Source organism: Nipponia nippon, unplaced genomic scaffold (assembly GCF_047370975.1).
Source record: "Nipponia nippon isolate SJK-2023a ecotype South Korea unplaced genomic scaffold, ASM4737097v1 scaffold_3, whole genome shotgun sequence".
Lineage (NCBI taxonomy): Eukaryota > Metazoa > Chordata > Aves > Pelecaniformes > Threskiornithidae > Nipponia > Nipponia nippon.
The window spans coordinates 44,939,024-44,953,420 of record NW_028262347.1 but is presented as its reverse complement, the minus strand read 5'-3'; the positions used below and the strand labels follow the sequence as shown (position 1 = coordinate 44,953,420).

Sequence of the window (14,397 nt, the reverse complement as noted above, 5' to 3'; positions counted from 1 at the left end):
CGAGGCCGGGCCGCCGGATCTGGCCCCCGCCCGTTCTCCCCGCCCCGCGGCGCTGCGGAGCTCCCCGCCCTCAACCCTCTCTCTCCCTCCGGCGGCCGCTGCGGCATCCCCGGGGCGGCGGGACCGGCGGCGGCCCGCCCCCCACCCCCGCGCACGGCCCGGGCCGCCCCGGCCGCTGCGGGCCCCGGGACTCCGCCCTGAGGCGAGCGCGGTGAGGTGAGGGCCGCCGGCCGGGCCCGACCTCGGCGGCGCAGCGATGCCGGCAGCCCGCGCCGGGCCGCGCCGGGCCGCCCTGCGCCCGCAGCATCGCGGCGCCCCGTCTGTGGCGAGCCGCCCTCCCCTGGGCACCTTCTCCGCCCCGCTCGCCTCCTCCTCCCACGGAGCCACCCTCCTCCTCCGCCCCCTCTCCTTGCCAGCCTCCTCCCCGCCCTTCCCCGCACTCCACGCCGGTGCCGGAGCCGCGCGTCACTCGGGCTCCAGCCCCGCCGCAGACATGGCGACACTGACAGCGGTCCAGCCGCTCACGCTGGACAGAGGTAAGCGCGGCTGCCGCCGCTCCCCGCCCGCGCCGCCCCGGCCGCCCCAGCTCCCGCGCCCTGCCCGGGGGGCGGTGGCGGGGGAGCGCGGGGTCTGCCCCCGCAGCCCCTAGCGCGGCGGGCGGTGGGGAGGCGCCTTCCCGCGGGGCTCAGGTGGGAGGCAGGAGAAGGGCTGCAATGGAGGAAATAAAACTTTGCCCGGGCAGGGGGGCGGGGGCAGGGCTGGCATCCCGCCGGCGGCAGCGCGGCGGTGCCGCAGGCGCGGGATGCGGCTCCGCGGCCAGCGCTCCGCTCCGCGCCGGGCGGCGGGGAAGCTCCTCGGTGCCGCTCCGCCGCCCCCGCCCCGCGGGGCTCCCCCGTGGGCGCCCGCCCCCGCGGCTCGGCGGCTCGGGCCCTGGCTCCGCCGCCCCCGCAGGTGGCTCGGCGCGGGGTGCCCCGTGGTGGCGGCCGCGGCTCCGGCCGGCCGTTCCCGGCAGCGAGTTGGGAGCTCGCACCTCCCGCGGAGGCAGTCGTTTGCTGGCAAAATGCGGCGTTTTGGGGGGGCTGGCGGGAGGGGGATATGCGGGGAAGGGATCAGTGACTGCAACTTCTCTGTTCGCTGGCGTTAATGATGTTACCCTACAAAACAGCGCGTCTGCGTATTCCTGTGGACAGCTACTGGGTCTGGGTAGGGAGAGCGGTTGGTGTTTTGCTAGCCTTGAAACTGTGTCAGTAGCCTCACCGAGGCAGTGTAAGAGGGTGCTGAAATCTTGAAGTTATGTTAAAATTCAGCTTTTGCCTCCAGGCTGTAAAAATTGGACCTCTCCCTCGCAGTGCATTTGTGCCCCTAATAGGGCTCAGCAGAAGTGTTACTAGATGTCTGTGGGTTACAGAGGAGAGTAACTTACCGTTCTGGTACGGTTTGCTCCTTCGGCTCCATCTGTTACAGAGGTCCAACAGCGCCCGGTACAGCATCCTGAATTGCTTCCTCTAACTTGCATCCAGAGGCCCTGAGAGGCTCCCAGCACGTATAAATCTTGTACGCTTGAAAGCATGATTGGGGTCAGTGCCTTGGTTTTTTGAATGTTTTTTTCCAGAGGATTAAGATGGGCTTTCGAAGCAAGATAAAGAGTTTCTTGCTGTAAATCCTATGAAAAAGAAACCTGATGAACTCAGTTGCAAAATGATAAAGGAGAGGTAGGCACCTTTTCTGGAACCCAACTTAGAGCAAAACAGCCCACAAAGTACTCTAAATACAGTTTGCTGGATGGCTTAAATACCAACATTAGTAGGAAAGGAGAATCTAAAGTTATTTTTACTGAAATAACAAAGTGCTAGCGTGCACTTTAAATTAAACTGCTCAGAAATCCACTGTGTAATCTACAGTTTCACCCTAATACTGTTTTCAGTAAGCAGGACAAATCTATTTCCTGGCAAAGGGTTGAACAGATGGCAATCCGTTAGCAAACCTGGCTTTTCAAAGGAAAGTATTACTATTTCAGAATTACACATTTCTTTTCATTAGTAAAACTATGCTTTAAAAAATCCACAATACACAAAAATGCAAATTAGTCCCAATTTAAATATAAGCATCTGTTGTCTGTGTCCAGGATATGCCTAACCATTTGGCAGCAGTGCCAACATTACAGTCTCCCTGGTTGTCAGCCAGGGCTGATATTAGTGTGAGGGAGATAAAACATCACAGAATGATAGGATGTGACGTGCAAAAGGAAAATACAAACAAGAAGAAATAGATTTAAATGCTGCACCTGGCCTGCAGATGGCCATTCCGTCAGAGGGATACATTTCATCACCTGTAACATGTTGCTGCTACATCAACTGAAGAGGGTGGGCTGAAGCAACCCCAGAAGAAACTAGACCAAGCCCAGTGCTTCCAGATATTTCCTCTGTACTCTTTCTTTCACAGCCACGGAAGAAGAAAAGTGCTACATGGTGAGATTTTCCAGATTTCTGTCACTTTTATTAAAGCAGATGCAGCTATGTTTACTGTCACTATGTTTTGCACAGCTCTGCTGTGATCTAGGCGCGGGCCTGAAAAGTCTTGTACACTGACATCCACTTTGCCATGTCCCACGGAGGGCTCAGCGCAGCAAGAAAATAGCAAGCATTTCAGGAGAGGTGGCATTAATAACCTTGCATTGCTGAGGGAATTGCTGCTTGATCTCTGGCCAGGAAGCGTTCTGCATTTCCCCCCGCTAAGGCTCACTGAAACGGTAAAACATGGTATAAATACATACATCAGAAATCTGAATTACACTCTCACAATGGTCGTCTCCTGGACAAAACATATACACTGTATTCTAGTATGGAGATGTGAGCTTTCTTAAAGCCTGACGTAAATGGAATTCAAAACCTGTATGGTAAAATGAATTACCATTTAAAGGTGAAGGGCATGTTGTGTGTGAATGATTGAAAGCCAATTACATTCTGGAAGATTACTTCAGTCCAAAGCACAGGAATTAATTTCCTTAATTCCTGTCATCATGTGCCTTTCTACCTGCACAAAATGTGTGCAAGTTCCATTAGGGCTCTTTAATATGTGGAACAAGTTCACAAAATAATGGAAATTTTAATCACTTACAATTTAATCTCAAAGGCTTTTGCCTGACCTTTGCGTGGTGCTCTGCTGGGAGGAGGGGAAGGAATCGGCAACTGTTTCAGGGAGGAAATGTAAAGCAGCGGGGCTACATGTGGGTACCGCTTAGGGAGCTTAAGGAGGGTGGCCCCGGTGTTTGGGAGCTTTGGGAAGGGGAAGAGCCTGTCTGCTGGGCATCTTCCAACAGCCAAGTAGGTCTTCTCTGTAAAAAAGCGCACCCTTCCTATCATTACTGGGAACGTCTTACATCCCGAATTGATACTACCCCATCAGTAATCCCCCGTGTCCATCAGAGCTAACCGGGAGAATTTTTTAGGCTGACTGAAAGCTTAAACCCTGAAGGGAACTATACCTTGTTCCAGGTTGAGATGGAAACTTACAGTGCTGTCTTTCATAAAATGACAAGCAAAAAAAAATATAGGCTTTTTTTTCTTTTTTCATTTTATGTTCAAGGTTATGGATCTTTAAGTATGTTTCCAACTTAGTTTACCTCCATTAAAAAAAACAAAGCCGTCACACCAAACCAAAAGGGAAATGTTTAAAAACACCTATACAATTATTTTTTACTTCTTCCACAGGTATGTCTTTAGTAAGAACTTGGTTGACGCTGATTTTGGTTACAGAGAGCTCTGGTTGCAGTTCGTTGGCATTTTCCAACAGTGTTTATTTGTATTGGCATACCACTCGTCACATCTTGCATGTCGTCCTTCTCTCTATGGGGATGGGCAGTGCTGCCTTTGCCTCTCCTCTCAATGTCCTTTGTCTTCCACAGGGGCGGTGCCTCAGCCTACTCCATGACCAGCAGTTGCTGCCTTCCCCTTTATTATCCAGAGCCCCATGTCTCCCTCGCGTGCCGTCTTCCGTTGCCTTGCTCTTCTCAAAGCCTCAGTGCAGTTGACTCCATTGCTCTGTGCATTGCCTGTAACCCTTATCCATTTTCACTGTTCAGCAAGCCAATTTCCGCCTCTAATCCTCTGTTCTTCTGCTGTCCCGTGACTGTCGGCACCTCACCAGCTTGACGTCTCAAATGCTGCATACACATCCAGCGGCAATGTTCTGCTTTTCTCCAAGTGCAGTGTCATCTCCCCCAGCCAGCTTAGCCTCCTCACGGTTCTCTGAGGACCTCCTGTGTGCCACGGGTACACATTATGAGCAATCAGAGATTAAAGGAAGCTTGTTGTGGGTGGGATTGCTTAAAGGGTGCGTTAGCACAGTCTGATGGAAGCATTTTCTGCAAGTACCATTACATTCCCAGAAATATGTTGGGAGAGAATAGACTTCTGTGCTTCTCCTGGCACTCATTTTAGGAGTGGTCACATATGGAGGCCTGCAAATTGAAGCAGACGTCTTTCTAGCTATGCATAATAGATGTTCCACTCTTATCTGAACTTCTTTATTTTGCTAAATGTCTGGAAAATTTTTCATAAAGCTTATCTTACTTAAAATTTGACTTGTGCTCTTCCTTCCACGATGAAAATCTGCTCTGAAGGAAAACTGACTGTGTATTTGCTCAGAGTGCTGCAAAACCTCAGTCCCTATTCCTCTCTGCATAGGATGATGAAAGTGGCAGCTTTAAAAGGGCGCTTTTCAAAAGTTCTTGTTTTTGAAGATATTATACAATTAGCCTGTGCAAAGACCATCTCATGATTAAGAGCAAGGGAATATCTTTTCATGTGAAGGGGGGCTTTCAACTCTCTTTTGTTAATAATCCATGTCCTATTATGTTTTTCCTTATATAGTTACTATTCATGTCACTGATGGTTTCACTTCTTCATGTGAGGATAAAAGAAGACATTTGAATAGACTGAATATACAGTGCTGATATTTTAATCCCTGTGAAGTTTCATAACAAGGTCATAGCTATTGGCTATTGACAACCAAATTTCTCTTGCTTTCAAATATATCCTTGGAAACTGGAAAGACTTCTTGCTGTTGAGCTGTAACACGTTACTGAGCTCTGTTGGTCCTTTATGAATTCAAACAAATATTTTGTGGAGTGGATGTCCCAAAACTTCCTGAAAATCCTTTATAAAGCATGATGTTCAGTGACAACAAATAAGAATACGAACGGGCTTGGAATCGCCATTGGCTGTTAGAGGTGGTAGGCAGACTATCAGATGTGGTGCTGGATGGCACCTGACCATCAATATACATGGCTATTTGCTGGAGGAGTACTCCTTCCTTCCTCCTCTCCTCTCCTTGTCATTTTTCTTCTCATTACATTCTCATAGCTTACATAAACAGGGATTTTTCCCTCTCTGTGCCCATATATATGTAGATAACAAACTGTATTGAACACAAGTTGCAGTAGACTGTGCATATATTAGTATAATGTATATGATGTTGGGAAAAAATATATAACATACTCATCAGGAAGAGAAAATCAGATTCATGAAGTGTGAAATACAGTTCTTGACAGAGGTGCAGCATAAGGCCAGATCTCTCTCGCATGGGGTGAAGCCCTGTGGAGCAGTGCTAAGCGATGTGCTGCTCCCCGCCTGGCTCCCTGTCTGTCACGGGGATGTCTTCTCTTGCTCTTCAGCCTAATGTGCTAAAATTGAAAAATACTTCTGCAAGTGCCACACGTTTTAAGTCTAACATTTCTCTGTTTGGTATGCCAACTGAGGACATATAAATAACCAAATTCGTTCTTCCAAGAAAAAAAAAAAGGCCTATTGTTTGTAGGAATAGAAAAAAAAGGGATAATTCTGGTCACAGACTGAAATGTTTGGATTTTTTTTTTTACATCAGTGTGTCAACATTTATTTGTTTTTTTTCTTTTAATGTATTTTTATGAAGGGATGGATTAAGGTAAGCGGATTGAGCTGCTGATTTATTGGTGATGACTGGGGATGTTTTGTGAGGAACCGTGCAGTTGAGGTGTTGGTTAGTTAAGTGTGCAGTTCAGCCGTGCCTCCTGCAGCTCTAGAGCTGGAGTAGGAGCAAGTACCTACCTTAAATGTCATCTTTGGTTTTCGTGAGCGGTGTAAAAATACATGGTTTGAAAAGTAAATGCACATATCCAGCTTAAATGTCTTTGGCAGTACGGGCCTGATCGAAAGAGGTGCTGGGGTACATGGCGGCACAGGAGCTCTGTGCCAGGCTGGATGTGTCTGAGGTGGGCCAGGTGGCCGCAGGAGCACACTCCTTAGCCTGTGCAGGGACCTTGTGTTCCTCCTGCTCTGTCAGGCTGGAAATATTCTTTAGACATGGTAGCAGTGAAGTAATCGTTTTAGCCTATCTGAATTTATCCTGTGTAGAGCAAAGTGGTAAGATGAGCTCGCCTGCATGTGTCCTGCTTCTGATCCTTCAAAGGGGACCTGCTCCTGCAGCTGGGTGAAGTGGACGGAGGCTTTGACAAGCCCCTGCACAGGTGCAGGATTCACCATTTGCAACAAGTTGCAAGAGCGTTAATGATTAGAAAACACAAGGGATGCTATTTTTGTATGTAGTAAATGCATACTCTCTATCTACAGATAATGTTGAAAAAGAAGGATTTGTTTTATAAATAACATCCCTGTGCTGGATCCTACAGACTTCAGTTTCACACTGATGTCTTGAGAGGCATTTGTGTAACTACAGAAAAAAGGATTAACCTCTTAATGTAATTGTAAGTAAACAATTTGCTTAATTCCATCCTATCGCTTGAGTTGGACCCCTCTGATGATGTTATCCGACAGAAACTTCTTTAAAAATGTGACAAATTTCTGAAGTCATCGGCTTTGCACAGGGGATAATTTGTACTTTGAGTTCCCTGTTTCAGGACACGTACATGCACATCTCTCCTTAACACAGATGACACTTACGCAAGTGCAAAAAGATAAATACAAGCTTTTGGCTGACCTGTGTTACTCAGATACAAAATAATGTTCTTGTAGGTAATGCAACAGAATTTGAAATATGAATTATGTAAAACTATTGATTTTAGTTACTCTTAGATTAGAAGCACAAATAATGAGAAGTTGAGGATTTAAGAGGAAACCGAGCAAAGGCAGGTAGATAGTGTTTTGAGAAGCACATAACTGTAAATTTGTGAGTCTGCCTTCTATCACACATCATTAATTTGTTTCACATGATGCATTTTTGACATTTTAAAAATAATACTTAGTAATGTGCTGTAAACTGTACGTGTATGTGTAAATCCAGGCCTTTTCAAAGTTAATCTCAGTCAGCTTAATCTCCTTTTGAGATATTTGTTGGAGAGTCAGCCTCTGAATGAGAAACATTCATCTGTTAATTCTCTATTCAGATGAGATTTGATTCAGAAATGCACATTTACATACTAACAATGTTTTCCCAAGTATTTAAACCACAAGCTCAGATCTTAGATATGTTAAATACAGAGGGAGGTGTATGTACATATTTGAGAACTTGTTTCACCAGGGTCCAAAACAGAGTGGTTAAATAAACTCCACATTTCTCAAATGTAATTCCACTAAGTTACCAGGAAATGCATACAGCTTCTCGTAATGAGTTGTTATCTTAGTGCTACTTTACTAATAATTGTAAAAAAAGAGAGAAAAAATTTTTATTAGAAGACTGTGTTTCCAGAAGAGATTGGAGGAGGATTGTTCTTTATTATTTAAAAGATGAAACAACGAAGTGTCCATGAATACACAGAGCATCAAAGCATTGATTTTAATTGTTTCTGTATAAACATGGATAATTGTATAAGGAAGAATGTCACCCAAAATAGGCTCTTAATTTATTTCTTCTGAACCAAAATTACATTTTTACTGGTTCTTTTCAATGGAAGCCTTGTTTAATCACTAATCCTTCACATCCACTAACTCTTTAATTTTCTTTTTCAACCATGTTTTCTGAAAAAGAGTAAATCTCCTAGACCTTAAGGTATCAACCCCTCTACAATCAGTTAAGCATCAGGGAAGAATGTACTTGAAATAGATTAGGTGGGTGACCGTGGCCGTCAGCAGCAATCTTAGCGCTCAGAAATTTATTTACCATCATCTCTTCACTTTTCAATAGATTTGGCAGCAGTGTTGTTGTCAAATGCTATTTACTGAATCAGCACAGGAGCAGAAGGATAATATAGCTGTTCTTTGTTATACAGAGCCAGACCAGAGAAACTTGAAGAGGGCATGATGGCTTTAAAATCTATGAAGCAGTCTTTGGAAAAAGAGGTGGTTGTCTGCCTGATCCCTGCTGTAGCCTGATAGTCTTGTAACCCAATAGTAATAGCTCTGGAGTTTCCACTAATTTATACAGCACATTTTGCTGTGTAACATTGCAAACATGTCTGCGTGTGCCAGGTATGTGCCTTGTATCTTAGGTAGATACGTTGTGAAATCAGGCTGCAACCCGAGAGGAGGTCCAGTTCTCCTGCTCCTCAGCATCGTTCAACATGTAGGAAACGAAGCAACAGCACTGCAAAGGTGACAGTGAGCTCTCTGTTCCTCACAGGGGTTTTCTGTTTCAAGGTTTTGTTTTTAACTTGCAGCAGCAATTCAGGATAGTCACGGCTTTCTTCTAAGGTCACACTTGTTTCAAAGTTGAAAGTTAAGAGTGGTTAATTGTTGACATCTACCAGCAGCATATCTGTACCACCTAGTTTTGCAGGGATTTATTAACAAAAAGGATTTTATTTATATTGCTTTCTTCTTGCTGTTGCAGCTTTTCACATACACACTTTCAAATAACAGTTTTTTTTCCTTTCCTGAGAAATGACTAGTATATAGCCAGCTGCCAGAGGGATTCAATCTGCAAAAAGCAATATCCTTAAATCCACTAAAATTGAAGAGAGAATATTAATTCTCTTCTTGTTACCTGAGCCTACAAATAAAGTCGTGTTAGGTATGTGTACGTAATGACTGCGTCGCATCTGTTGTATTGCACAAATGCCATCTTTTGACTGTTGTCTCACTGGAGTTTCAAACCACCTCAAAAAACAGAAGATAAAATCGTGATGCTAATCTTCAAGTGACAATTCGTACTGTCACTATGTACAATTGCCAGTAGCCCACAGTCATCTTTCTCATCTTTCTGGTAATAACAGAAAAAGATTAAGACTAAGATTAGCTGGAGAGATAGGAACTGAGGAGAGGCAGCAGGAGACTCTAGTAATGACATACAAGCAGAGAAGAAAGTGAGAGTTACTGCTTTGGCTCAAACATGGTGCCTGTTGTGCAGGAGAATTAGCATCCCTAAGTTAACCTTACCTCCCTTTGCGAGGCACCTGTTGGGGCCTTTTTTTCCCTCTTCCTGTCTTCTTCCCTGCCAACAAAAATCTCTCTGATGCAAACTAAAAACACACGCTGAAAGTATCAGTGTGGGAAAGGCATGAGGTTGCCCATATGGCCAATACTTTTGTTTTGTGATGTGCACGTAGGATGCATAAATACTTGCTTTTGCTTAGGCAGGGGAGCAAGAGAATGGATTTCAGCTAAAAGAAAATATGTTGGTTTTCATCCTGTTTTTTCTTTGTTCAGGCAAGCTTATTCCTTGTAATTATTTCTGTTTTCTGCTTCTCTAGCTTAGTCAAATTTTTAATTCCTTCACTGATTTTAATGTTTTTCTCTATATGCTTGTGGTTTAAAACACAAAAGCAAGTATTTTGTGAAGTAGGGTCCTTGGGGTATGTTAATGTACCAGCCTTTTTTTCTTTTAATCTGGGATCAGAACCTCTAAAGTGTTTACGTTTGCAGTTTCAGGAAAGTGTCCAGTGTGCTTTCGTCTAGTGTTTAAAGCAGCTCCACTCCAGCATGGTGAGCGGTGTCTGCTGAGGCGGAACTGATCCTACAAGATCAAGTGATGTTGTGATGAGGAGACAGATGAGGCTGGTGGAGAGTTATCAAGGCATCTCTTTACAAGATATCTATGGCTACAAGAAGCAGTAGACAGCTTCATTGCTTTCACATAGTTCAACTTGTAGGAATTTAATTCATTAAGGCCAGGCCTGTTCACCATACTGAATTCCTCGGGGAGTTACAGCTTTGCTTCAAGGGATTTTCTTTTTGTCATTTCATAGTTTCAGGGAGTCAGACAGAACACCATTTTACATGTCCCGTGTAGGCAAATAACTGCTTAAAACACCTGAGATCTCTCTTTTTTTTAAAAAAATACTTACAGAAGAACTGAGAATTAAAATAAATAACACACAGGCTGAAACTACAAAATATCTTGCTTCCTGCAGGAAACAAGGGTTAATTTTTTTTATTTAATATAATAATATATGTAAAATAATATATATTTAATAATAATATATATTTATTTGAATACAAAATAAACTTTAAAAAACTATTGTCTTTTTGTATCATATTTGTAGCCAACTATCCCTAGTCAAAAAAAGACCAGAATCATGTCTCATCTGTTCTATTCAGCAGTAAGTGGCTAACTATAAATCATAGTTGTGATTACAAAGAGCAAGTATGATTAAGCAATATAAAGTCAAAACTATATACAAAGAAAAAAAAAGGAATTTTACCTTCCCTTCCCTCTTCTCTACAGCTAATGCAGGGGAAAAATCATGACATTCTGTTTTAAGTACTGTGTTAGAAAATACCATAGTTTTTAATGCTCTTTTATTCTTTGCATTTTCAGCTTTATATTTTAATCTTTTCTCCTAAAGGATAACTTATTACCTTGTTTTCACACTGATGCTATGTTCAATGCCTTCTATACAAAAGCAGTGAGTGCTGTCAAATGTGAAGGGTTGGTGTATCTGTAATTTCTTGATTTCTCACAGGTGGCAAAATCTTCTGGTGAAAATTTTCAGACTCATATTTATGCACCTCCTCAGCCTGATTGCTTTAGAAATTGCAATGAAACTAATAATTTGGAAGAATAAAAATTATATCAGTGTTTAAAAAAGACTAGGTTTCAAGGTTAATTTTAAATGCCCATCTTTGAAAATTCTGAATTGCATTATTCCTCTTCAGGCCTTAAATTAAGCCAATGAAACACATCATATTGAAATGATCCTGAATTACCCATTAATTCAATCTTTACTGTTTTGCAATTTGTTGTTATTCCTTTAAAGAACAACAGTGGAAACATGACAGTACCAAGCCACTTTCTCTAAGTATCTGATGAACTCTTAATAGGTTTAGGAACTATATAGATCAATCTCATATACACAAACACAGAAAGCAAACAAAATCTGAAAACCGCTGACAGAGATGTTCCTGTGACTTGCATCATGTGAAGGCATCAAGGAAAAAATTGAGGACTCGCTCTATGTAGAGTAATGAATTTGCTAAGAAGATGGACCAAAGTAAAGCAAATCCAATTCTCCCAGTGGGCCTTCATGGCAGGTTAAGGCTATGAAAATCCCTAACTGAGGAGAAGAACAGAAATCACTAGTTAAAACTTATGAGAGTGGGAATGGGGGAAGATTACTCAAGACATTCTAGACATTGTGAGGTTCAGAGAACATAGAGGACCGTATTTTTTTCATTTAAGGGAACCTTTTGGATGTTGCATTTGACTAAGCTAAGCAGAGTATTCAGGAGCAGTGTGCCTGAAATGGCAGTATTTCAGTATTTCAGGCAGAATGTCTGTGACTGAAATTGCTGGAGAGAGCCCTGAAGGGCTTTTGTGGTGTTGAGGATGCTGGATGGAGGGGTCTCCACACAGTTCGCTGTCTGTATTTGGATCACGGGTGGCCCTGCTTTCCCTGCAAATAAACTGTGTCCTTTCTAGAAGTAATTTTGCCGGATGTCTCAGACCTTTGCTGTCATATTCAGGTGTTCCTGCCAAAGCTGCTGGGAAAACTCATGGTATATAATGCTGCCTTGGGGTGTGCAGCAGCTGGGTCACAGGCTCTGTGTCTGAGAAACGGAGGGAAGCAGAGAACCGTGGTGTGCCTGAGAAGCTAGAGCCAGACAGAACCTGGGGGCAGCTCAAACATATAGAAACATATAGACCAAAACACAGTTCAATGAGTAGCCAAAGAAAATGAGCCTGCCCCGGGCAGTGGGGTAAAGTATGTAGAAACCTATGGGGATATGCCACTAATGTCACTGGGAACAGTCGTTTCACATCAGGCAAAATGAGACAGAGATATACTCAATCATATTTCATGGTTGATTTTTCTCATACGTTAAGAAGAAAAAAATCCATAAAATCATTGGTTAAGGCATTTTTAAAAGCTTTGACTAAAAAATGCATTGGCCTGCTTGCTAACGACACAGTTCTTGTCAAATGTAACTGTTTTGAATTATGGTGTCTGCTGGACCACATGGAGGTAAATTTGCATGAGTCATTCACTGTATATCTGGTCAGTAAGAGTGGGTTTCATCATACTGATGTAGATGCCTAATATGTAGGATGCAGGCATTTACATCTGAGCTAATCATCTAGTCTCCCTTTATAGTCAACAAAGGGAACAGGCACTCCCAGAGTATGATTCATCTCATCTAAAATAGGTCAGATGAATTATAGCCTCAAAGTGTCTGTTTTCCCTCATTGACTGTAACGGCGGTGTAGGGTGAGTCGATGTCTACATCAGAAGTGTGGGGAGTTGAAACCCTCACCACAAGATGAATCATGAGAGCTCTGTATGATTGTGCTTTGTTATATTTATTTGTGCCTTCATAGTGATGTTTAACCACAGCAGTGTAAAGTGACACTGCAGTAAATCTATAACTACTACATGTATCATCTAAACTAGAGTATGAAAGCACTGGTATTACTATTCTTGTTGTAATTAATTTGAATAGACCTCACAGATACACACTATAAAGTGTTGAATAATATTACTGTGTTCTAACAGCTTGGCTCATTGCTCCCTGCACATCAAGTCTGATTTACCATGGTGAAATACACCTTTATGCTTACTGATTAGCATGAAATTTTGGGCAAGACAAACATATCACTTTAAGTGAGCAAAAAAGGCTGCTCTTTGCCTCATTTTTTCTGAACTGTCCAGATTAGATTAAATAAATATATTAAATTAATGGAAGGGCTGTTGTATTTCAGGAGAGCACTGTGCTGGTAGTAAGGAACCAAAAAGGTGAATGGAAGCATAGTGGGCAGTCTGGTATTTGACACCAGAGTAAGAATTGCCATGTTGTACAACACAGCGACTGACAACAGAGCTCTGTTAATACAGAAAATTTTCAAAAGATATATGCTGAAAATTTTCCAAAGCTGGTGCTTTAACCATGAAGTCACATAAATAGTTTGATACAATGTACTAGGGCTACTGGCTATGAATTACGAATGAACTTTGCTAATCCCCATAGAATTCTGATTGCCCAACCATTGATTACCTGCTGTCATTTGATAGTGTTTGGAGAAGATTGCTAAATATGATAAAGCATCCCATGCAGGCTTTGGGAGTTATAATAAAAAGTTGACAGAATAACATTAAGAATTCTGGAATGTATTCTCCTGAGCTTAAAGGAATAACTAAACCTGAACAAAAGTATTGGAGGAATGAAAAACTACTGCAATTACAAGGATCTGTTATGTCATGCAAATTCTTCGCCTTCAGCCTGATTAAAGGTCTTCAAGCACGACGGAACAGAGCTTGAAAATTGTCAGGATTATTATTCTGTAATGCCGTGGTGAAACTAGTGAATATTTCAGAGACTTACTTGCTGTCAATTTGTAGTGATGTCCCACCTCTGAGGTATCAAAGGGTGTTGTTTATGTAGCACACTTACTCTTGCTAGTAACTGGCATTCTAATGCAGTGAAGGTCTCCAGAATTAACATGAATGGGACAGTAGAAAGACCTGAAGAAGATGAGAAGCCTGTTCTCTAATATCTTGTTAATAAACAAGTGATCACCGTATTTTGGCTTTGGGAGCAAACCAGCAACATGATTTTAGAGCAGTTATCAGAGTACAGAAATACTATGTTTCTGAGTAATTACTGTTTGAACCCAAACTAGTATTACACAGCATTGTAGCTGCTATTTAATTGCCTAATAGTCTTTTAAGTCAGAGGATAATATATTTGTTTTAAGGACTGCAGACCAATATTTAACTCACACATAGACTTAACACAAGAGAGAAAGGTTAGACACTGGTAGATATAAAACAATTTTCACATTTTGCAGTATAAAGCATGCAAGTACATTCTTCTTCAAGAGTCACTCTGGTATTAAATGGGAAGCATTTAGCATGCTAAAATCATTTGCTACATTTTTTCCTAATAATTTTTAACCTATCTGACTAAATTGAAACAAAGATAAACCCTGCACAAAGTCTACCAGAGAGAAACCACAGACTTGACAACTTTCACAGAATGCTGGAGCCTGGTCTACCCAATTTTAACAATACTGTGAAAGAGCAGCAAGCTC

The 14,397-nt window shown here is 42.6% G+C and overlaps 1 protein-coding gene across 1 annotated transcript in view; it reads left to right on the top strand.

Moving 5' to 3' along the window:
* The first annotated feature begins 233 nt into the window (after window positions 1-233).
* The window catches only part of LIN7A (lin-7 cell polarity scaffold A), a 47,985-nt gene continuing 33,821 nt past the window's right edge, over window positions 234-14,397 (top strand). Inside the window, exon 1 of the mRNA XM_087765367.1 lies at window positions 234-536. Within this exon, the coding sequence (XP_087621493.1) occupies window positions 257-536 (280 nt within the window). The 5' untranslated portion in view covers window positions 234-256. The remainder of the gene's footprint in view (window positions 537-14,397) is intronic.